Source organism: Bufo gargarizans, chromosome 4 (genome assembly GCF_014858855.1).
Source record: "Bufo gargarizans isolate SCDJY-AF-19 chromosome 4, ASM1485885v1, whole genome shotgun sequence".
NCBI classification, from domain to species: Eukaryota; Metazoa; Chordata; class Amphibia; order Anura; family Bufonidae; genus Bufo; species Bufo gargarizans.
Genome location: NC_058083.1, coordinates 248360624 through 248386647, shown reverse-complemented (window position 1 = coordinate 248386647; position 26024 = coordinate 248360624). Strand labels below are relative to the sequence as shown.

At 43.0% G+C, this 26024-nt stretch overlaps 1 protein-coding gene across 1 annotated transcript in view; it reads left to right on the top strand.

The window, feature by feature from the left end:
* Window positions 1-26024, top strand: part of IMPG1 (interphotoreceptor matrix proteoglycan 1) — a 103919-nt gene that overhangs the window by 10638 nt on the left and 67257 nt on the right. The window contains exons 3-4 of the mRNA XM_044291123.1: window positions 11094-11122; window positions 16852-16922. Coding sequence (XP_044147058.1) covers window positions 11094-11122; window positions 16852-16922 — 100 coding nt within the window. The remainder of the gene's footprint in view (window positions 1-11093; window positions 11123-16851; window positions 16923-26024) is intronic.

The window sequence follows — 26024 nt, the reverse complement described above, 5'->3', positions numbered from 1 at the left end:
GCAGGAGCCAGGGTGCTCCACCGCTTCCAATTTAGTGCAAATGGGGGCCTTCATGCTTCAGTGTTTGAAGAGGGACACCCGTATATAAAGCATAAAAGGCAAGGACCAGTACTAGGTGGCAACGTACTTAGACCCCCGATACAAGCACAAAATGACGGACATGTTACCAGCATCTCAGAGGGCTGTCAGAATGCATCATTTTCAGGCCTTGCTGCGAGAGATGCTGCATTCTGCTGGTGCGGGTGCTGGCAAAGGAATTTCCACCCACAGCGAAACAGGTGCGAGTACCAATCTTACCGCGCCCGCAAGAAGAGGGCAGTTTGAAGATGTGTTAGTCACTTCGGATATGAGATCATTCTTGCAGCCAACCCATCGAGAGCCACCCTCGGGATCCAGCCTCAGGGAATGCCTAGACCGACAGGTTTCCAACTAAATCGGGTTAACGGCTGATGTAGACGTTCTGAGAAGCAAGGAACCCCTCCATCCAAAAATTATCAGTGACATCCAGTGTACTTTTTCCGTAGACTGTGTCCGCTGTGGACAGTGACATTATCTGGGGTAGATCTCCTGTGTGACATTTCCACATACAAAATACCTGACATTCCCTGTAATTTTATATTGGCCGCTGCTGACATCAGCAATAGTTAGGCCGCTGCAGACAGCACCATTATCTGTGCTACATCTCCTGTATAACGTGTGCGCATCCCAAAAATATCTGTGACATCCAGTGTACTTTTTCCGTAGACTGTGTCCGCTGTGGACAGTGACATTAGCTTAGCTACATCTCCTGTGTAACGTGTGCGCATCCCAAAAATATCTGTGACATCCAGTGTACTTTTTCAGTAGACTGTGTCCACTGCGGAAAGTGACATTAGCTTAGCTACATCTCCTGTGTAACGTGTGCGCATCCCAAAAATATCTGTGACATCCAGTGTACTTTTTCAGTAGACTGTGTCCACTGCGGAAAGTGACATTACCTGGGGTACATCTCATGTGTAACATTTCCACATCCAAAATACCTGTGACATTTCCTGTAATTTTTTTATAGCCGCTGCTGACATCAGCGACATTATCTGCAGTATATCTCCTGTGTGACGTTTCCACATCCTAAATACCTTTTTAAATTTGTTTTTGCGCATGTGATAAACTTTCAAGTATATTTAACATTTAATATGAAGAAGGCAAGCAGTAAGGGACAAGGAAGTGTCCGTGATGCTGATAATGCATGCAGAGGTCGAGGCCCTGGGTGCGTTAAAACTTTGCCTGCTGCCAGAGTACAAGAAAAACAATCATCCACAATACCTAGCTTTATGTTCCAGTTTGCAGGCCGGCGCAGGACAACACTCTCTCGAATTCAGACCAGTGTGACCAGGTGGCCGGTTGGATTGCAGCAGATAATGCGCCTCGGTTAATAACCACCTTGTCTTCCACCAAGTCAAGTCTCAGTAGCAAAAAGTCTGGTCAACATAATCCTCACCCTGATCCTCCTTCCTCCCACCATGGAGAGTCTTGCTCAAACAAGTGATCCCACACTCGGATATTCCTAGGAGTTCTTTTCAGCGCCATTCCTTCATTTGGGCCTCTCGGCAAGCCCGCTTGAAGAGGAACATGAGATCTTGTGCCCTGATTCCCAAAACTCTTCAGCATCCACAGTCACAAGAAAAGGATGGTGGGGAACAACAATTAGTGTTTCACGAGTTGCATGATGATGATGAGACACAGTTGCCAATAAGTCAACGGCAATTAGTGTCTCAAGAGGTTGATAATGAGGATGAGTCACAGTTGTCAATAACTGAGGTTGTTGTTAGGTCAACAAGTCAGGAGGATGACCAGAGTGAGGAAGTGGAAGAGGAGGTGGTGGACGATGAAGTCACTTACCCAACCTGGGAAGGTGGCAAGCCGAGCAAGGACAGAAGTACGGAGGGGGAGGGATCTGCAGCACCACAACAGGCTGGAAGAGACAGTGGGGTGGCAATAGGGAGAAGGCAGGCCACAACAAACAGGCCTGCAACTTTTCCCTAGGGCACACCCTTGTGGCAATTTACCTTGCCAAGTGATAGGTGTTCCGCAGTCTGGATCTTTTTTGAGGAAAGTGCAAACGACAAAAGAATTTTATTTTGCAACCTTTGCCATACAAAAATGAGCAGGGGCGTGAACACTAGCAACCTCACCACCACCAGCATGATCTGCCACATGGCATCAAAGCACCGTAATAGGTGGGCCGAAGACCTGGGTCCACAATCTGTGTCTGCGGGTCACACCACTACCTCCTCTTCCCCTGTATTACGTGCTGACCAATCCACTGTCGAAGGCGCAGCTGGGCCTTTGCAAGCACCATCAGCAACCAGATCCACTTCTGTATCCCAGCTGAGCGTACAAATGTCCTTACCCCAGGCATTTGAACGCAAGTGCAAATACCCAGCCACCCACCCACAAGCCATAGCACTAAATGGGCAACTTTCCAAATTACTGGCCCTGGAAATTTTGCCATTTAGGCTTATGAACACTAAGGCCTTCCGCAGCCTGATGTCTGAGGCCGTCCCTCGTTATGCAGTCCCCAACCGCCACTGTTTTTCACGGTGTGCCGTGCCCACCTTACACCAGCATGTGTCCCGTAATATCACCCTTGCCCTGACCAACGCAGTTACTGGGAAGGTCCACTTAACCACTGACGTATGGACAAGTGCTTTCGGCCAGGAACACTTCATTTCACTGACGGCACACTGGATGAACGTTGTGGAGGCCAGGAGCTAGTCGTACCCTGGGATGGCACAGGTGCTACCAACACCAAGGATTGCGGGCCCTACTACCATCAAGGTTTACACCACCTTTCCTCTGCCTCCTCCTCCACTTCCACCTCCATTCCAAGTGGAATTTGGAGGGCACTCAAAAATATCAGGAGATCAAATGGAGATCAGATGCATTTGTTGGTATGAAAAAATATATTTTATTAAAATTCACTATATAGGATAAAATATAAAATAAAAAATCCATATGGTGTTTCCACAACAACAGATTTTTTTTCCCCCCAAATAGTACCTATACCCTATGTTAAATAAATCCTTCTGTGAATTGCTGTGTGGACGGTCCACGTGGGTCTCAGTGTTCCTCCTTTGATATGGGGTAAGATGCTGTTGCTATGGTGGGCGCTATTTCCACCTGGAGCGTCACACCTGGCAATAATCGCAGAGGAAAATTCAATCTCAATATATTGGTACTAGTACAAATTACAGCACAATGTGCCTAGACACAACAATGATAAAAAAAAAGAGTATAATAATGATAAAAAGGAAAGAAAGAGAAAAAGAAAAAATGAAAAAATTCACAGTGATGCAAAAAAAATCACAGTGATCCAAAAAATCGCAGCAGAATTGCAGCAAAATCACAGCGGAATAAATATTTGATGTCTATTCAGGTATCCTCCAAATGGTCGTGTAGATATCAAGTCCTGCTGTAATGTGAGACAATATTTCTTCCAAATTGTTGAAAAAATGAAAACTGAAAGCAACAAGAAAATCCTCCTAATTGCAGTACAAGAATCCCCTTCAGTAGGGGTAAATCATTACTATTTGCGATTTATTCGACAGAGGTTATTCAAACCTTCCAAATATTGCCGTAGTGATAGTTAAAGGTCTGATCTCCATTTGATCTCTTGATATTTTTAGGTGCCCTCCAAATTCCACTTAATTTGTTCTGGAAATTAGATGAGGAGGAGGAGGAGAAGCAGGAGACGGTTGCCTCCGCTATAAAGGGTAGTACCCATGGAAGTTTAATTCCATCTGTTCAGCGTGGATGGTCAGAAGAGAAGGAAGAGGATGAGGAGATTGAGAGTCATCCACCTGATGACAAGAGCAAAGTCTTGCCTGTTGGGACTCTGGCACACATGGCTGACTTTTTGCTAGGCTGCCTTTCCCGTGATCCACCTGTTTTCCGCATTTTGGACAACACCGATTAGTAAAATTTCCATTTGACAACGCTGGTGGCAGAGTGTGTAGTTCCTTGGCGAACCGAGGAGGGGAGATGAGGGGAACACACAACAGTTCCAACAGAGGCAGGTCAACACTGTCTAAAGCCTGGGACAGTTTCATGACACCCTGCCAGCACGCTCACCCTGATGTGCAGCCTAGTGTCACAAGGAGGGAAACATTTTGGATGATGGTGAAGGAATATGTAGCAGACCGTGTCAGTGTCCTCAATGACCCCTCTGTGCTTTACAACTATTGGGTGTCCAAACTGGACACGTGGGACGAACTGGCACTCTACACCTTGGAGGTGCTGGCCTGCCCTGCCGCCAGTGTTTTGTCAGAGTGGGTATTAAGTGCTGCTGGGGGCATAATAACTGATGAGCACATCTGCCTGTCAACTGAAAATGCTGACAGGTTGACTCTTATAAAAAAATGAACAAGGCCTGGATTGCCCCTGACTTCTCTACTCCTCCAGAGGAAAGCAGCTGAACATAAAGGCACTTTAAATGTTTTTTGTATAATGTACTAAATACACTGTATTCCCATGCACCCCTTCCACCACAAAAGAGGGTATATGGTTCAATCTTCCTTTTTCCTCGTCCTCCTCCTCTTCCATCATATCAACATGCTTATTAGTCTCCCCTCACTCCTAATGTTGTAGAGGGTCAGCTCACCTGCAGACCCCCACCTACAATCTTTGAGGGTCAGCTCACCTGCAGGCCCTCGCATATAATGTTTTAGATGAAATATTGGAGAGAAGACCGGCACTCACTGTAGATCAATCTTGTATTTATTAGTCAGTCACATATACAGAGAATAAGTGACGCCTTTCGGTGCTACCACACCTTTATCAGACTTAGCTTTGTACGTTGTATTTACGATTGAGTCCACAGGGCTCAATCGTTTGTAATCTATGAAGGAGAACACAATAAGGAAGGAAATACTAATATAGATTAATTCATTCAATCCAAAGAAATGCTACTACAAAGCTTGTATTCATTTTGTTCACATGTTTTCATTTAACCCCTTAAGGACTTAGGGCGTACCAGTACGCCCTATTTCCCGAGTCCTTAAGGACCAAGGACGTACCGGTACGTTCTATCTTTAAATCGGCATTCCGGCGCCCCAGGGGTTAATCTGAACAGGATGCCGGCTGAAATCATTCAGCCGGCATCCTGTCAAAACGCCAGGGGGGTCATGTGACCCCCCCCCCCCCCTGTTGGCGATCGCAGCAAACCGCAGGTCAATTCAGACCTGCGGTTTGCTGCGCTTTTTGCAGTTTCTGATCCCCGGGGTCCCTGACCGCGGGGATCAGAAACTTCAGAGTGCCTAAAATCAAGATTTTGCACCCGCCCTGCACCCCTGCACGATTTGATGGCGGCAGGTGGTACAGGGGGGGTGTCGCAGGCGGTGGGGGCGTTGCGGGAGGCGGGAGGCCTCCCCTTGAATAATCGTTGGCGTCTAGTGGGTTATACCAGGGTGCCAGCACATTGCTGGCACCCTGGTATAAAACGGCTGACATCGTTGATGCGATGTCAGCCGTTTAACCGTTTCCATACAGCGGTCCGTACGGACCGCTGTATGGAAAAGGTTAACAGCGCAGGGAGCTCCCTCCCTCTCCGATCGGGGGGCTGCTGTGCCTTTGCAGCCCCCCCCCCCCCCCGATGGAGAGGGAGAGAGCCCCCAGGCAGCCCCCCGAAGCCCCGTCCTCACCCTTCCCTGTCTGCGAAGTTGTGGCAGACGGGGAAGGTTCCCATGGCAACAGGACGCCTGCTCAGGCGTCCTGCTGTCCATCGTGCTGAAAAGATCTATGCTAAAAGCATAGATCTGTTCAGTGTAAGTAAAATACAGTACAGAAACCTATATAGGGTTCTGTACTGTATTTTACAGACATCAGACCCACTGGATCTTCAAGAACCAAGTGGGTCTGGGTCAAAAAAATGTAAAAAAAAAAGTGAAAAAAGTTAAGATTAAAAATAAAAACATTTATCACTGAATAAAAATTAAAAAAATAAAATACACTACACATATTAGGTATCGCCGCATCCGTAACGACCTGATCTATAAAACGGTCATGTTACTTTCCCCGCACGGTGAACGCCATAAAAATAAAAAAATAAAAACTATGAGAAAATTGAAATTTTGCCCACCTTACTTCCCAAAAAAGGTAATAAAAGTGATCAAAAAAGTTGCATGTACGCGAAAATAGTACCAATCAAACCGTCATCTCATCCCGCAAAAAATGAGACCCTACTCAAGATCATCGCCCAAAAACTGAAAAAACTATGGCTCTTAGACTATGGAAACACTAAAACATGATTTTTTTTTATTTCAAAAATAAAATCATTGTGTAAAACTTACATAAATAAAAATAAAGTATACATATTAGGTATCGCCGCGTCCGTATCGACCGGCTCTATAAAAATACCACATGACCTAACCCCTCAGGTGACCACCGTAAAAAAAAAAAAAAAGGTGTATAAAAAAGCAATTTTTTGCCATCTTACGTTACAAAAAGTGTAATAGCAAGCGATCAAAAAGTAATATGCACCCCAAAATAGTGCCACTCAAACCGTCATCTCATCCCGCAAAAAATTAGACCCTACTCAAGATAATCGCCCAAAAACTGAAAAAATTATGGCTCTTAGACTATGGAGACACTAAACAATTTTTTGGTTTTAAAAATGAAGTTATTGTATAAAACTTACATAAATAAAAAAATTGTATACATATTAGGTATCGCCGCGTCCGTGACAACCTGCTCTATAAAATTACCACATGATCTAACCTGTCAGATGAATGTTGTAAATAACAAAAAAAAAAAGTGCCAAAAAAGCTACCCTAAACTAGTACCAACAATACTGCCACCCTATTCCATACTTTCTAAAATGGGGTCACTTTTTTGGAGTTTCTACTCTAGGGGTGCATCAGGGGGGCTTCAAATGGGACATGGTGTCAAAAAAACAGTCCAGCAAAATCTGCCTTCCAAAAACCATATGGCATTCCTTTCCTTCTGCGCCCTGCCATGTGCCCGTACAGTAGTTTACGACCACATATGGGGTGTTTCTGTAAACTACAGAATCAGGGCCATAAATAATGAGTTTTGTTTGGCTGTTAACCCTTGCTTTGTAACTGGAAAAAAAATATTAAAATGGAAAATCTGCCAAAAAAGTGAAATTTTGAAATTGTATCTCTATTTTCCATAAAATCTTGTGCAACACCTAAAGGGTTAACAAACTTAGTAAAATCAGTTTTTAATACCTTGAGGGGTGTAGTTTCTTAGATGGGGTCACTTTTATAGAGTTTCTACTCTAGGGGTGCATCAGGGGGCTTCAAATGGGACATGGTGTCAAAAAAACTGTCCAGCAAAATCTGGCTTCTAAAAACCATACGGCGCACCTTTCACACTACGCCCCGCTGTGTGGCCGTACAGTAGTTTACGGCCACATTTGGGGTGTTTCTATAAACAGCAGAGTCAGGGCAATAAAGATACAGTCTTGTTTGGCTGTTAACCCTTGCTTTGTTAGTGGAAAAAAATGGGTTAAAATTGAAAATTTCATCCCCATTTGCCAATAACTCTTGTGCAACACCTAAAGGGTTAACGAAGTTTGTAAAATCAGTTTTGAATACCTTGAGGGGTGTAGTTTATAGAATGGGGTCATTTTTGGGCGGTTTCTATTATGTAAGCCTCGCAAAGTGACTTCAGAGCTATAGTGGTCCCTACAAATTGGGTTTTTGTAAATTTCAGAAAAATTTCAAGATTTGCTTCTAAACTTCTAAGCCTTGTAACATCCCCAAAAAATAAAATATTATTCCCAAAATAATTCAAACATGAAGTAGACATATGGGGAATGTTAATTCATCACAATTTTGGGGGGTATTACTATGTATTACAGAAGTAGAGAAACTGAAACTTTGAAATTTGCTAATTTTTCCAAACTTTTGGTAAATTAGGTATTTTATTATGCAAAAAAAAATATTTTTTTGACTTTATTTTACCAGTGTCATGAAGTATGTGACGAAAAAAACAATCTCAGAATGGCCTGGATAAGTCAAAGTGTTTTAAAGTTATCAGCACTTAAAGTGACACTGGTCAGATTTGCAAAAAATGGCCTGGTCCTTAAGGTGAAAATGAGCATGGTCCTTAAGGGGTTAATACTGATTGGTGGGAGTGGTTCTCTGTGTGATGTCATTTCCCTGTGTTTTGGTAGTCTATTTAAACATGAAAATTTTCTTGTATGATAAGTCTGATGAAGGTGCGGTAGCACCAAAACGCATCACTTATTCTCTGTATATGTGACTGACTAATAAATACAAGATTGATCTACTGCGAGTGTCGGTCTTCTCTGCAATATTTCATCGGGGATACCATCCCACAGACACGTGCACCGCGACTTCAAACAAGCAGTGCCGACCTGCGATTATTAGATAATGTTTTAGATTGTCAGCTCACCAGCAGGCCATCACCTCTAATCTTTTAGAGGGTCGGCTTACCTGCAGGCCATCGCATACTTTGCATATAATGTTTTAGAGGGTCAGCTTACCAGCCGGCCCTCAACCATAATGTTTTACAGGGTCAGCTCACTAACAGGCTCTCACCCATAATTTTTTCAATGGTTAGCTAAGCAGTAGGCACTCGCCCATAATATTTTCAATGGTCAGCTCAGCAGCAGGCACTCGCCCATAATTTTTTCGATGTTTAGATCAGCAGCAGGCACTCGCCCCTAATGTTTTCGAAAGTCAGCTCTGCAGCAGACCCTCACTCCTAATGTTTTAGATGGTCAGGTCAGCAGCAGGCCCTCGCCCGTAATGTTTTAGAGGGTCACCAGCAGGCCCTTGCTCCTAATGTTTTTGAGGATCACCAGCAGGCCATCAATCATAATCTTTCAAGGGTGTATGATGCCCTCCTTTATGTGTAATAAAGGGTGTATTGGAGTGCCAGGTCATTGTAACTTTTGGATGCCCTTTCACTTTATATACATAGTACATAGTGCATAGGCTTTATTAGTGTAGGAGTCCCACTACCTGAACAATTGTACCACAATGTGAATGAGGCCCTCCTTTATGTGATATACAGGTTGTATCGGAGTGCCTCTTCCTTGTAATTTATGGCAGCACTTGCACTTTATATACAAGTAAATATATAGTTAAGAATGTTTCCTAACAATTTTTCCTCTAAAATCGATTTTATTTTTGGTTTTGTGCGTTATTATTGTCAGTCTGTAAAATTGGCATACTACTCGGACAACATCGTTCCCAACAGCGACCTGGGAGTCCAAGATGCATCCAGACATCCTCCCCATGTTGTTCCCGAACCATTCCAGTGGTGTTTCCATCAATTTTTTACCTTTTCATGTGAACCAGACACCCTCCCCTCTTGAGAGCAGGGGGTGCCTAGTTTAATACTCGGGTTCTCCCATTGACTTCCATTGTGCTCAGTAGAGCACCCGAGCATCCTGAGGTGTTCAACCCGAACACCCGAGCACTTTGGTGCTCAATCAACACTACTTAGCAGCGTTTTGCTCCCTATAATGCAATTAATTATGTTCTCTCATGAGCCTCTATTTTGACTAGCTACCACGTTCAAGTTGTAATTTCAGTAATAATAGTGGCCAAATTTCCTGCTAGAACTTTAAAAGTAGTCGCAGAACATGTGGCCAGGAGAGCAGGCAGTCCAGCTGCTTAGAAAACTGTACACAGTACTCCATGCGTGGTCTGACCAGTGATTTGTAAAGTGGTAGGACTATGTTCTCATCACGGGCATCTATGCCCCTTTTGATGCAACCCATTATTTTATTGGCCTTAGCAGCAGCTGCCTGACACTGGTTTTTACAGCTTAGTTTGCTGTTCACTAAAATTCCTTTTCCATGTCAGTGTTACCCAATGTTTTACCATTTAGTATGTACGGGTGACTTGCATTTTTCCCACCCATGTGCATAACCTTACATTTTTCAGTAAATCTGTAAATCTTTTAGGGCCCATTTATCCAATAATTATGTTCATTCTTAGTCAAGAAATCACTTTGTTGCCCAATCGCATTTTTTTGTGGGTCTAAAATCAGTAGTTATGTAAACATGTGATGTACTGCCGACAACATGCAAGCATTGGGGTACATTTACTATTGAAAAATGGTTTGTCTCTTTGGCACATTTTGCTCCAAAAAATTACATTCTAGCACTAACTGTTTCCACTCTTTTCTAAGCTTTTTACATCTCAACTTATAGGTGGCATAAAGTTAGACTAGACAGTTTTTTTGGTGCACTGACACATAATTGGAGAAAAGAGTAAGACAAAATGTGATGCAAAGGCACATTTTTTCGGCATATGGACACAATTCTAGCGGGAATCTTGCAAAATGTATAAAGGTCGATGTACCAGAATTGTAAATTTGTCTAATTTTAAGACTGTGATTTCTATTCTTAAACAGTGCAAAGTGTGACAATATTAGTAAATCTGCCCTTGTATACAGACCGAACTATGCTTGTTCATCCCCATTCAGTTTACACCAGGCAGTGTACAAGCCCTTTAAATGAGCGCGAGTTGACTGATATCGTTGATCAGCAGTCATTATGACCAGGCACCAACCCATGTGAAATGACCCTTATTCAAAATTCTGACAAATTATGAATTTGCATATCAAGGGAGATGATCACAATTTCAGTCACCAAAAGTGAACATCTGTTGATTGAAATCATATTGTTTTCGGCATAATATGAAGCGATTTTGTTTCCATCAAATGCATATTATTAATGTTGGACATTTTCAGCAAAAAACGATCCACTTTATGTATTACAGAGAATAATTGCACATAATTGCAAACAAGGCAAGTTCTTATAGCACAGCAGGAAAATGCTGACCATTTTACAGCTCTGTAATAATGTTTTTACTGCATGGCTGCATTATTCTTAAAATAAGGAATGTTTCAAACAGGAGACTCTAATCAGCACTATTATTGTAATGAACTTGCATAATGTAAATGAACAAAATAATTGAATTGAAAAGTTATAAAAATAATTCATGGTAGAATTCATGTGTGGTGCACACGCCTCTGCTGCCTGTCTACAATTTATGTGGTTTGGTTCTAATTACTGTATAATGAAGAATAACGTATGTTCTCTTCTTATCTAGAGAGTTAAAGACAAGAGAATCCCTGAAAAGTAAGTAATCAGCATGAATAAGATAAATACATTGCTCATGCTCAAGTAGTCCACTACTGATAGGCTCATTACCCATTTTTTAGATTACATCACCAATAAGTTGGCATTTACTGCCCTTGAACATTACAGATACCATCCTTAACATATACCTCTGGTTGTTATTGTCGATAGTCTTGTCAAAAGAAGCAGTAACCACATCTTCTTTGCTATTAGCTTGGAAATGTCAGCCTCTCTGCATGCACTGCACTATTGCAATTCAGTTTTTAACCCGAGCCACTATGATAATAGAGGATAAAAATGACTGATTCTGTGCATTGTATAGATTTGTATAGGGTATGCCCAAGCATGAATACCCCCCACTATCCTTCTCCTCCCCTCTTGTGCTGTCTCATTTAGAGGGAACAGGTAAATCCGGATCCTCATTATCCATGGGTGTCCCAGTTTGGACCATCACAGATCTAACATTCTTTATTTTCAAGATGGGTGATTAAGTAACATATGATATTTGAGGGAGGTATAAACTGGTGACACATCCTGATTCAAATGCAGGGTCATTTATTTTTTTGCCCAGTCCCTTTTCTTAAAATTCTTACTACAAAGCTCCAGAACCCGAGCGCTGAAGATCATATACTCATGAATGGTGGCTCATCCTGCCTCCATGGATGATTGACGGATTTCTGTGCATTGCTTCAGGTTGAACTGGGGGCAGGAGAAGGTGGGAACCAAGGCTTTACATAGATATCATAGACCCATAGCAAAACCCTCCCCATGGGATTTCTGCCAAGTTGATGAGCTTTTTTTTATTAAGTTGAAAAACTAAAACTTTACAAATTATAACAAAATAAAAATAAATTCACACAGGCAATATGTCACTTAGTATAGAAATTGGTATGCACAGTGATGATTGCAGCCATAAAAATATTTTGGATGCAGATGGCTAAGATAGACTATATTTACAAAACTGTAATTCCATATAAGTACAGCACAAAAATAGCTATTACACAAACACCACGTGGTCAGCAGATTACTCATTACTGTCAATGGACTATAGAGTACAGGCAGTAAAACCATTTACAAATGCTGGCCAGCTTACAAGGAAGCACTACAATGAATTAGAATTCCCTAACAGCCCTACATGTTATTAAAGGGATTGTCTTGATTATTATTTTTTTACGATGAAGCCACCCCAGTGATCAGCTAATCACTATAGGTCCTGTTTGTAAACCTGGTTAACGGCTGGGGAAGATGTGTCTAGGTATACGAGTTATACAGTTCCTTCACAATGGCCACTGCAGTTGAAATCTGGTATTCTATGGGAGGTCTTATGCATAGGTTTTTATGTTTTTGCAACAATGTGTTTTTTTTCAGGGTCAGAAGTTAGCTGTTAAGTCAATAGGAAATTATGAGACACATTAAAAGTGTTTTTTTTTTCTGTGTTCGTAAATATTGTCACATTTTTGGGTCCATGCCTTTTTTCACCTACTACGTTTTTTCAGACATTTTTATCAGAAATAACAAAAGTCTGAAACCAATATAAAAAAAATGTAACAAAACAAGCCAATAAACTACTACAAAAATTTAATCTGGGCCAAGTTCAACAGAGCCACTAGATGTTAGCTGGTATCTGCCTAATATAGAGTTGAAACAAAATCCCCAAAGACGGTATGTGGTGGTTTCCACAAGATTACAAGAAAATGTTCTGTATTACAAAATGCAAACACCAGAGAAATTACTCTGACGAGACAACAACTAATAATTGGTCAGCTTAATGTTTTGCTTCATGTTAACAAATCAGATTTCTTTCTAAAATGGCAGCTACACCTGTTATAAAGTAAAAATATATAGCCCAGGAATGTGAGACACCCATAATGCTGTGCAGCTAGCCAATCCAAAGCTATCCACACCCTGTGATGTAACAGCCCTTTAAAAGCCTAATCTTGTTGCGCTAGGGATAGTTTTGCTGACAATCTGTTAAAAAAAAAATAAAGAAAACTAAATTGTGAGAGTGAAATGGACAATGCATTGACAGTGTCTGACGTTGTAGGGATACTTAAGGGACAGTGCAGGTTGATTCAATCACGGTTTAGGGCACATAGCAATCGAATTGAACGGTGTCCACACTGGGGTGTAAACATTGATTAATAGAAAACCAATTAGATTAGTCCCTGATTTACAAAGTGGGGTGATACACCTGTCTCACTCTACTGTTTGTTTTGTGTCCACATTGATTAATAGATAAGCAATTATATTAGGGCCTGATTCACAAATTGGGGTGATCCACCTGTCTCACACTTCTGTTTGTGGCATGTTCACATTGATTAATAGATAAGCACTTCTATTAGTCCCTGATTCACAAATTCAAAGAGCGCTGTGTATACAGATCAAGAAGTGATCTGCCGCTTCCTGTCCAGGCCCGATAGTCATGTGACCACCGGGGTTGGGAAAGTGCAGAAGCTGCCGGGTCTTCCACAGACCTCGATCAGCATGCATTGAGACTGTACAGCGTAATATTATGCTGTACAGCCTGTCTGGGGGGTGTATTTCCACTGTAACTCTGGCTACTATGTCAGACCCAGTTACAAGAGAACTCAATAGTTAAAACAAAAAATTAAGTTAAATGTCCCCCAGAGGTCTCGTATGACCTTATGGGGGACACAAAGTGTAAAATGTAAAAAAAAAAAGTTTATTTAAGAAAAAAAAATTCCCCCAAATCCGTTATTTAAAAAATGTTAAAAATAGAAGGAAAAAAAAGCATATTTGGTATCACCACGTCCGCAAAGACCGGCTCTATAATAATATCTTATGATCTACCCCATAAGTTGAATGCCATAAAAAAATGAATAAATAAACATTGCACCAAAACAGATTTTTTTTGTTAGCTCACCTCCAAAAAAAAACATAATGTTAATCAGTCAAAAATTCGTATGTACCCTAAAATGGTAGCAATGAAAACGTTACCTCATCCTGCAAAAAATGAGCTCCCACACAAGACCATAGCCAGAAAAATAAAAAAAAATGGCTCTAAGAAAATTGCAACACAAAAACATGTTCTTTTTTCTAAAAATGCTCTTATTGTGTAAAATGTAAAAAAATAAAAAATAGACATATTTGGTATCGCCACGTCCGTAACAATTGGATCTACAAAAATATCACATGATCTACACCGTTAAGTGAACTGTAATAAAAAAACTTTAAAAATGATGCCAAAACAGCCTGACAAAAGTCACCTCACTTCACAAAAAACATATCAATCAATCAAAAAGTCGTATGTACCCCAAAATGATGGCAATAAAAACGTCACCTCATCTCACAAAAAACAAGCCCTTACACAAGACTATAGCCAGAAAATTTTTAAAAATATGACTCTAAGAAAATGGCAACACAAAAACATGATTTTGTTCTAAAAATGTTTTTATTGTATAAAAACATTGAAAATATTACATGATCTACCCCATCAAGTAAACGATGTAAAACCAAAAATAGAAAAATGACACCAAACTGTTTTTTTGTGACCTTACCTCCCATAAAATGAGATAAAAAGCAAGCAGAAAGCCAAATGTACCCCAAAATGGTGCCAATAAAAAACTACAGCTTGTCTTACACAAAATAAGCCCTCACGCAGCTCATTCAACAACAAAAAAGGTATCGCTCTTAAAACCATGACAGAAAATTCCATGTTACAAAATCCAGATGGCTCTCCTTCCCTTCTCAGCCCTGGCGTATCCCCAAATAACAGTTTACGACAATTGGGGTGTTACTGCATTTAGGAGAAAGTGGGTAGAAAATTGTGGGGGGATATTCTCCTGTTATATTTTGTGAGAAAGAAAGTTTGGGTATACAACCACATATGGGGTGTTTCTGCAAACTGCAGAATCAAGGTAATAAATATTGAGGTTTGTTTTGTTGCTAACCATTGATGTGTTCCAGGAAAAAATTGAATAAAATGGAAAATCTGCAAAAAAAAATGTGACATTTTGAAATTTCACCTCTATTTTTCTTTAATGCCTGTGGAATACCTAAAGGGTTAACAACATTTCTAAAACCAGTTTTGAATAGCTTGAGGGGGGGGGGGGGGGGTTGTTTCTAAAATGGGTCATTTATGGGTTGGTTCTATTATGTAAGTCCCACAAAGTGACTTCAGACCTGAACTGGTCCTTAAAAAAGTTGACTTGATTTTCTTAAAAATTTCAAAAATTGCTTCTAAAATTCTAAACCTTCTAATGTCCTAAAAATATTAAATTACATTACCAAAATGATGCAAACATAAAGTAGACATATAGGAATGTTAATGAATATTTTATGAGGCATCACTATCTGCCTTAAAAGTATAGAGATTCAAATTTAGAAAACAGTGAATTGTTTTTAAATTTTCATAAACTTTTGGATTTTTTAAAAATAAATAAAGGTAAAACATCGACTCAAATTTACCATTAACAGGAAGTACAATGTGTCACATGTGTTATGTCAGATTTGCAAAATTAGGCCTGGTCAGGAAGGTGGTAAATGGCCCGGTCTGGAAACGGTTATCAATTGAAAATTAAATTGTACTTTTCTACTCTTTTCTACTTGTACTCTACTCAGTGTGATTGCTCTAGTGCAGGCATCCTCAAACTGCTGCCCTCCAGCTGTTGTAAAACTACAACTCCCACAATGCCCTGCTGTAGGCTGATACCTGTAGGCTGTTCGGGCATGCTGGCAGTTGTAGTTTTGCAACAGCTGGAGGGCCGCAGTTTGAGGATGCCGGCTCTAGTGTTTGTATTTTCTAATAGAGAGTTGCCTCAAGTGGGGGACCACCTCTTTGGCTTCTATATTCTGTAATAGGGCGTATGAAAAGAGTTATTTTATTGAAGTAATTCCTCTAATAGAATTTTACCTTGAATAAAAGTTCCTTTGCATGGGGCAAGGATCAAAACAATTATGTGAGATGAGAGTATGTATGAATGCTCGTTCAATTGTCCCATATAAAGGTGCCACCAATCATCTGATGCTCATCCATCGAGTGAAAGTATTGTTGATGCGGACAGCAAAATCATTGCTTCTGAGCAGCAGATTGTGCAGTGTAAACAGGAATCTGCTACCCAGAAACGATTCATCTGTATACATTAGAGATCAGTTGTCCCCATGTAGTGGAGATGATTGCTTCATGTAATTGCTGCTCTCACCTCTCCTCATGATCAGGCAATTATTGGGAACAAACTGTTTATTAACCTTATAAAGAGGCATTAGAGGAGGCAGTAATGAATAACACTAAACTTATTTGGCTCCAAGGTTAATCCTAACTTTAGCCAAACACTCCAAGGATATGTCTATAATGACTCAATCTAATATAGTCTGAGCATCTTAAACTACTTTCTTTATTCATGGTACATCTTGCTGTGACACCAGCATTGACTATACATATTTTTATCATGTACATTTCTGAAAGAAAACTATCTATGTTAAGGAAACTTTGGCTAAGATGCAAACCCATTACCAAGTCAATTCCCGCCATTAAATATGTACTGGTATTGTTATCCCTCTGTACATACATCCAGCGAACGCTGATACAATTGCTAAGGTAGCAGTAATTAATCCACTTAACGTTCACAGTAGGATAGACAAGCATCCTACACTGAGAAAGTAGCACTTATCTGCACCAATTAAGGTTTATTACTTGCAATAGATTAGAACCCCATATGTGGTTATTTTAGGTTTTTCAGACTTGATTGACATTGCACCTTATTATCTAGGAAGGATGAGATGTCTACAGAAGCTACTTTCTCTCCAGTAGTAATTGAGGACCCTCTTGTGTCTATAACTGGTAAGTCTTCTTAAGCGATTTACAGTACTAATATTGATGATTATGCCATTGCTACTAATTACTACTTCTTCTACTGAGATAAACTATGGCAGCTGCCAGCTACTACTCTAGAATATTTAATGACAACGAAAAATATTGTGTGTTTAAAAATAGTCCATTACGTTAATGAAGCACTGGTACATAATTATAAAAGCTGTCACTTTTGCCAAATTTATAAAGCACAGGATATTTTCACACCAGAAAATTATTGAATGGTCAGATCAGTGGTTCTCTGTAGATGGTCCAAACTAAAAAAAAAAAAAAAAAAAAAAAAAGCTAAGAAAACGACTGAGCTATCTTTTGATTCTAGTTAGGCCTCATGCACGCAAACATATTTTATTACCAGGCCATTCCGTTTTTTTTTTTGCGGACCGTATACAGAAACATTCATTTCAATGGGTCCGCAGAAAAAGCCAATCCGTCTGCATTCCGTTTCCATATTTTCGTAAATCCATTCCGCAAAAAAATATAAGTATCCTATTATTGCCCGCAAATTACGTTCCGTGGCTCCATTCAAGTCATTAGCTGAGCACATGTGCAGGCACTGAAACAGGCCCCAACTCGTCTACCTTGGCTGAGAAGACAGACAGAGACAGAATGGATGTGGAGAGGCTGATTTTACTCATTGAAGAGCGTCCCCAGCTGTGGGACACCCACAACGATGCCTATCATGAGCGGGCATGGGAGGAGGTCACTCGAGAGATGCTGGCCAGAGAGTGGGAGAAGGCAAAGTCATCCAAACGGCGCAAATTAGGTAAGCCAACCCATGCGGATGTTTTTTGCTCTGAAAATGTGTATTGTTTATGTCTACCTTTGATGCACTGACGTGTATATAGGGGAAGCAGGGAAATGAGGTTATTTTTTAGGGAAGGGGCACCCTGAGGAAGGGGAAGGGGAACCCTGAGGATGTTCCAAAATAGTTATATTCCTTGTCACCTTCAACAGCACTATACATTGATACATCAGGGATGGCCACCTGTGGCTCTTCAGCTGTAGTGAAACTACGATTCCCACTATGCCCTGCTTTAGGCTGATCGCTTTATTAAGTCTGGACATGCTGGGAGTTGTAGTTTGTAAACAGCTGTAGAGCCGCATATTGTGTATAACTGTATTTTAACTATATAACGTTTTGAAACTGTTTGAGCCCTGGCACGTTTCCCTGCTATCCAGCAGCGGTGGCCATGCTTGCACAGTATAGGAAAAAGTGCCACCCTCTCTGGTGGCTGGGACCACTGGAGCTGGGATAGTCCTGCTCGTTTTCCTGTACTGTGCAAGCACGGTCACTGCAGATGGATTTCATGGTGTTCGTAACCATGGAAACAAGAAGTGTAGGAAGGGATTTTAACATGAAGCCGGCCAGAGTAGGAAGAAATGTGGGTAATAAAAATATATTATAAAGTGGCTTCTATTCATGTTTTCAACATTATAAATGGTATCTGCTCGGTGACCCAACCCCTTTAGAATCAAATAGAGTGAAATGTTTGTTTAGAGGCCATTCAATGGTTATGCCCCAACTAATGTGTAAAAAACATGTGTATAGCACAATTTTATTACAGTACACGTTACTGTATATGGTATCAACAAAAAATTTCAATGTTTTTCCATGTATACATTTTGTTTAACCATGTGTACACATGTGCATTTATACGTGTGTGTGCATGTACATATATACTTAGGCTACTTTCACACTGCTGTTTTGGTTTCCGTTTTTGTGAGATCCGTTTCAGGGCTCTCACAAGCGGTCCAAAACGGATCAGTTTTGCCCTAAATGCATTCTGAATGGATAAGGATCTGCACAGAATGCATCGGTTTGGCTCCGTTCCGCCTCCATTCCGCTTTGGATCCGTCCCTTTTGACTTACATTGTGTGTCAGGACCAGGACTGGCCACCAGGGCTGGCTCCAGGTTCATGTGGGCCCTTGGGCGATAAAGTCTCAGTGGGCCCCCTTACACACTGATAACTCTCTGAGTACAGATAATACAGTAGATATCACCTGCAATCCTATGTAACAGCACAGATAACACAGTCATGGCTATCTGAGTACAGAAAATGTAATAGTGTTACCTGCAGTCCTATGTAAAACCACAGATAACACTTGTGCTAACAATGTGGTAGTGTTACCTGCAGTCCTATGTAAAAAACACTGATAATACTAGTGCTGATAATGTGGTAGTGTTACCTTCAGCCTATGTAAAAACCACAGATAACACTACTGTAGTTTATGTGGTAGTGTTACCTACGTCCTTAGTGTGCCTCCCTGTGCTGGCGATGCTGCCTCCTCTTTCATCTTTTTTCCCTGCACAAAACGTCTGATGCAGCTGCGTCAAGAAATAGGAACACTGTGGGCATGGTGATGGTGACACACAGGGAGAGATACACACACACACACATACACACAGGGACAGGGACACACACAAGGACAGATGCAACACGCCAGACCTGCAGGGGATGACGAAGTGAGGTCACGGTTATGGGCAATCAAGGGTACTCACTATATTTGAAGAACCCTGGGCAGGCGCGTGGCAGTGAAGGAGAGGTAGACACGGTTCCTCTGGGGCACGCTCTGTAGATAGGGACCAGGCCTGATGGTAGTTGAGGTGCCCTGGATGTTACAGGTATTTTGTGTGCCTGGGGCAAGGTCCCTGTGGTATTCGTGACGCCAGTGCCTTTGGACGGTGGCACGCCGGTTGGTGGTTGGAATGATGAAGGTACACAAGTATACAGTGAACCAAACGTAAACTTTACTGGACAATCCAACTTTGTACAGCAGGTGTAGCACAGTCTTTATATTACAGTTCCACAAAAGGGGCTTATTCACAAATATGGCAGGCAATAGTCATGCAAGATACGCTGAGGGTAAATTCCACAAGCACTCAGCAGAAGGTTGTACCTTTCCTCAGAATCAATGTACAGTGTCCCTTATAGAACTCCTGCTCTGGCTTTATATCTCCCAAGGCCCGGATGCCTAAAAGGGTGGCTTATATCCTTGGTTACTTCCTTCCTCAGGTATTATACTCCTTGCTATGATTCCTAAGATCCTCTGCCCATCAGGGTCACTCCGCTTACCCTGGGTCGCCTCCTCCTATCAGGTGGATAACTGTAGGTTTCTCCCAGGAGGTTGAATCCTGCAACTGGGGTATCTCTTCAGAGCTAACTTAGGCTCTCTTGTTCTCAGGCAGGCTGGAGCTTCTCAACAGCCTCCTGGACATCACTAGCAGCCAGGGCTATCCAGCTGCATGTCAGGAGCAGGCTTCTTAACCTCTGTCTTCTCAGACTCCTGACTCTGCACTAACTCTCCCTGTCTGGGCCTGGACATTTATACTAGGGGCTCCCTATCTCCCTCTAGTGTCTGGGATGTCTAACTACACCCAACTAGGCCTGCTATTGCATCATACAGGGGTACATTGCATATAACAACATGTTAAAACATACATTAAATGCAGAATTAAATATGACATTTCTGTTCCTTGTGAGTAGGAGTAACGCGCACACCAATTGACCCTTGTGTAGTGCCCACCCATACCTAGTGGGACACTACATACCCCCACGCTATAACGTTGCCCGTCCTCGGCGCAACATGGAGGGTCCCTGCACAGCTGGATACTGCACCTGTAATGAGGACGATAAAGCAAAGCAGGAAAACACATCTACATTTGCAAAATATACATTATATGTATACATATATTAGGCAGTTCCACTGGATTAGGAGCAAGTAATGGTGAAAAGGGGCGTCGTTCTCTTCTCTCAGGATAAAACAATGGGAACAGGGGCGCTGACCTGGCACTGCGTAACAGTAAATACCAGGATAGTCCATAATAACACTTTTAAGTGCAAATTGTCCATGATAGAACAGTTGTAGTCCATGGAAAATGTAAAACATTAAATAACAATTCTTGGAGGCTCAAAGCATATAAAATGAGCCCGTACCCAGGTTCTTTTCTTTTTGTTTAATCCACAGCTAAGTAAAGATATAGGACCTTTAGACAGTATAGCAAGAATCACAGAGGCTCGCACGAGGTGGAGTCCATCTCTGGGCACAATACTTTAAAATAGTAGCAAAATCTCAGAGGCTCATGTGCATTTGAGTCTATCTCTGGGCCCAATTCCTTTAAATTCCAGTTGCATAATAAAATGACAGCACATAAAATAGTCCACATTATTTAAATGGAATACACATCAAAGTAGTGCTGTAATACCCTTAATCAACCTGAAAAGGGGGTTAAAGGGTTAAAAGGTGCAACATGAAAACAGGCACAACTGGGTTTTCACTCTGAGAAAGCAGGCAGGAGGTCCTGTAAACAAGATGGCCTTGCTGCACGTGATATTTCAGTGGCTTGCCGCCTCCACTGAGCCGTGTGTAACTGGCAGCAGCAACAGAGGGCCAAAACAACGAAGGACTCCTGTCCTGAAAGGGTTAAATCTTCTTTAGGATCCCTTGGCAAATAAAGCAAACATCAAGGGCCTAGCAGGCCAATTCACAGGGGCAAGTCATATCCACTTTGCATTTCAGTGGTGCTCCCTGGCTCCATTTGTATATTGGGCCTGTACTGAGGTTCTACAGATGGATGTGCCCACAACACCGTATTGGGGGGCAACTGTAGCATAAACGGACCCCTAATAGGTATAGGCCCCATAGGCCTAGGGGTTATCAAAGTCGCTGACCTCACCGGAGCAGGCATTACAATCGTAGGCTGCTGCACTGGCCTGGGTACCGCTGCTGCAAGCGGTCCGGTGGGTTCTGGAATGACTGGCTCTGTGCGCCGGTGCACAGCATATGAGGATCCCACCACAGGTGCCGGTACTAAGGAGGGACGACTGGCAGGGACAGGCACTCTCACCTTAGACCCGGAGACGTCCGAGTCCTTACGTCTTCTTTCTTGTAGGTCAGGTGGAGTCCGGATCCTGGCGGAGGCAGTCTGGCGTAGCTCCCGGAGTTTCAGCTCCAGCCGCACGATCTGGTCGTCCAGGCTTTCGGAGTCGGGATCGCTGGTCTCCGCTGTCGCCGTCGGCACTTGGAAGGTGGGTGGTTCGTCCTGCGCAGCCGCTGCAGGCTCAGGTGAGGCGTCCGCTTTCCTCCCTCTGCGGATATTCTCCAGGGTAGCTCTGAATCTCTCTGCATCCTGAAGCTCACGGACAGTTTTCTCCCTGCGAGGCAACTCAGGCGAGGGCCATGGGCTAACCCTCTTCTCCACCACTGTTGGTTGCCAGAATACATTTGGGCCAATGAAAGAGCCCCGTTCCTGGAAGGCATGATGGGCCGATTCTGGAGAGCACATAGGTTCTTGCTCGCAGCCAGGGTGGTCCTCATCAAGGTCCCAGTCCTCTGTCTTCTTCTTAGGACAGGACACGGCAGTGGCGTAGGGGCCTCGCAGGCCCTCAGCAGGGGTAAATTCAACCTCCTCTCCCTCGCGGAGGTTATGTAGACGTTCTGGGAGGTAGCTCCGCTTGACGGACCTCCTGTTGACATATAAGTCTCGTCCAGTCAGGTAGTCTTTTATAAAACCGAAGCCTCGGTCCTTGTCAAAGGCCACAACCAACCCCATTCTCCTTTCCAGGCGGGGTTGTGTGTCGGTGTGGCACTCGTGAACGGTCTTTGCCAGTTCTTCATAGTAAATTTTGGTTTTAGTAGTCTTCTTTATTGCGGCCTCCCGAATCTCTGCCATTAGAGCTGACCACTTGAACGAGGGCTGGAAGAAGTCTCTCCAGGAGCCATAATAGGTCTCCGGTTGCGTCCTCGGTGGCGGGCAGGCGGGTCTCTCCGGTCCCGGAGAGTAGGCCGGTGGAGCGTCCTCTTGCTCAACACCAGTCACATTCATGTTTAATAAATCAGGCGCGGACATATCAGCAGGAAAGTCCTCACTCCTCAACATGCTCGATCCTTCTCTGGAGAGCGACAGGGTGGCGCCAACAAGTTCAGACAGATCCTCCCATTGCACTGGGAGGCCGCCCCCCAGGTACTCCAGTATGGGGGAGGCGGAGTCCATTACAGCAGACATGCAAATGTCCAGACAGGGCGGTGGCGCCAGCATACAGCCTTCCCGCACTTTTAGCAGAAGGCGCCAATTTTTACCGCCAATTTAGGATGAAGATGACGCAGCAAACAATTTCAATCAAGCTAAGCGGCCATCTTTGAGCAAAATAGCTGTCTATTCACTGACAGCAAGCGGTGGCTTAAATAAGTAGAAAACAGTCCACACAATGCTATTTTCACACCGCAATTATTACAGTTCACTTTGGCCCAGCAATTTTCAATAAAACAATCGGGGCATGTCACTTTAAGACAATTTTCAGCACACAGTTTTTAAATCCGCTATGGCGCAGGAATATTCGTATCCTGTTCGTGACGCCAATTTATGCAACACGCCAGACCTGCAGGGGATGACGAAGTGAGGTCACGGTTATGGGTAATCGAGGGTACTCACTATATTTGAAGAACCCTGGGCAGGCGCGTGGCAGTGAAGGAGAGGTAGACACGGTTCCTCTGGGGCACGCTCTGTAGATAGGGACCAGGCCTGATGGTAGTTGAGGTGCCCTGGATGTTACAGGTATTTTGTGTGCCTGGGGCAAGGTCCCTTTGGTATTCGTGACGCCAGTGCCTTTGGACGGTGGCACGCCGGTTGGTGGTTGGAATGATGAAGGTACACAAGTATACAGTGAACCAAACGTAAACTTTACTGGACAATCCAACTTTGTACAGCAGGTGTAGCACAGTCTTTATATTACAGTTCCACAAAAGGGGCTTATTCACAAATATGGCAGGCAATAGTCATGCAAGATACGCTGAGGGTAAATTCCACAAGCACTCAGCAGCAGGTTGTACCTTTCCTCAGAATCAATGTACAGTGTCCCTTATAGAACTCCTGCTCTGGCTTTATATCTCCCAAGGCCCGGATGCCTAAAAGGGTGGCTTATATCCTTGGTTACTTCCTTCCTCAGGTATTATACTCCTTGCTATGATTCCTAAGATCCTCTGCCCATCAGGGTCACTCCGCTTACCCTGGGTCGCCTCCTCCTATCAGGTGGATAACTGTAGGTTTCTCCCAGGAGGTTGAATCCTGCAACTGGGGTATCTCTTCAGAGCTAACTTAGGCTCTCTTGTTCTCAGGCAGGCTGGAGCTTCTCAACAGCCTCCTGGACATCACTAGCAGCCAGGGCTATCCAGCTGCATGTCAGGAGCAGGCTTCTTAACCTCTGTCTTCTCAGACTCCTGACTCTGCACTAACTCTCCCCTCTCCCTGTCTGGGCCTGGACATTTATACTAGGGCTCCCTATCTCCCTCTAGTGTCTGGGATGTCTAACTACACCCAACTAGGCCTGCTATTGCATCATACAGGGGTACATTGCATATAACAACATGTTAAAACATACATTAAATGCAGAATTAAATATGACATTTCTGTTCCTTGTGAGTAGGAGTAACGCGCACACCAATTGACCCTTGTGTAGTGCCCACCCATACCTAGTGGGACACTACACAGACACATACATATGGACAGACACTTATACAATGGTGAGATCGCCACAGCACCTGCTGTGTATGGGGCAGGCTCACCGCCACAGTCCGCTCCATCCATTGTCTCTGCACAGCATAGTGAGTGGAGCACAACAATGCCTGCATGACCCGGCTTGTCATAAGCTGGGCCATGCAGGCAGCCGTTTAGGAGCAGGAGAACGGAAGGGACGGATTTGGCACATAACTGAGCCAAACGGAGCCTAAGGACCCCATAGACTATAATTGGGTCCGTTAGGTGTTCGCTCAAAAGAAGATTTTTGAAGCAGAGACAAAAGTCCTGCATGCACTACTTTTGTAGCGGAAACCTAACGGACCCCATTATAGTCTATGGGGTCCTTAGGCTTTGTTCGGCTCAGTTATGTGCCGAATACGTCCTTTCCGTTCTCCTGCTCCTTTAACGGAGCAGGAGAACAGAATGGCTGAACGGTGATGTGAACGAAGCCTCATATTGATCCTTTCTATACGGGCCCCCTTCTCTCTCTGTACAGGGAACGCTGACAACTGTTGCGGTCTGCATCTTTTGCAGCCCGATTTAAATGAATGGGTCCACACACATTACGCAAAACTGTGGCATGGATGCGGACCCAGAATTACGGTCGTGTGACTGGACCCTAAAGGTGGGTCATCAGCGACACTTGGTGACAGCAGCGATGAGTGACAGTAACTACTGACAACACCTACTAAGGACATGCTCTACTACTTGACCATGCTAAATCTTACAGCGTGTTGTAATTATAAGTAAATGGGACATCATGGGAGGAGAGTGGTGCTGGCTGAGACTCACTATTTGCCTAATGGAAAAAGGTCAGTCACTGTGACATGGCTGAGCCTGAAGGGGTTAAAATTACAGCATATAAGTAATTTTTGATGCAATGCTCTCCCTTGGCCTGGATTGCACATGCCTGGTACAATTTGTTCTCAGCCGGTAATATACTGCCCTTGTCCAGACCATGCTAGAAGAAGACTTCCATATAACATTGTTTCTCCTGACACGACCTGTACAAATGGGTGACATCTGAAACAGGTGAGGAGAGCAATAAGGAACATCTACCCGTCAACAGCTTGTCAACATTGCTAGGCTGAGGTCGGTGTCTACCATAGTGTGGACAAGTACAGTACATCACTGCCAGTACTGAAACAGACCTTGCCCTTTGCAATGTAGCACATGGTTAATGGGAACAATGGACCAAGACATTAACCAAAAATGTACTTACTTAGACTACATGAGATATGAAGGCTTTATTTGGGGTGCCATTTTGGAACCCAAAGAACAACTTTATTAAGAGCTTCTCCAGCCTTTTAATATTGACAAGCAATACTCAAAATAGTTTATCAATATTTGAAAAGACTGCTGGACCCCTGTGTTCCAATGTGGGTTATTACATGTCTTATGGTCATACCCTTTACACACATTGTTTATTTAAAATGATATCTCATTCACAGCACCATTCACAGCCTGAAGGAACAAGGGGGTAATGCAACCAGCTCTACCATGGAAAAGCAAGCTGCTGGTTCCCTGGAATCCCCTCATCCTGTGTTGGAAGAGGCAG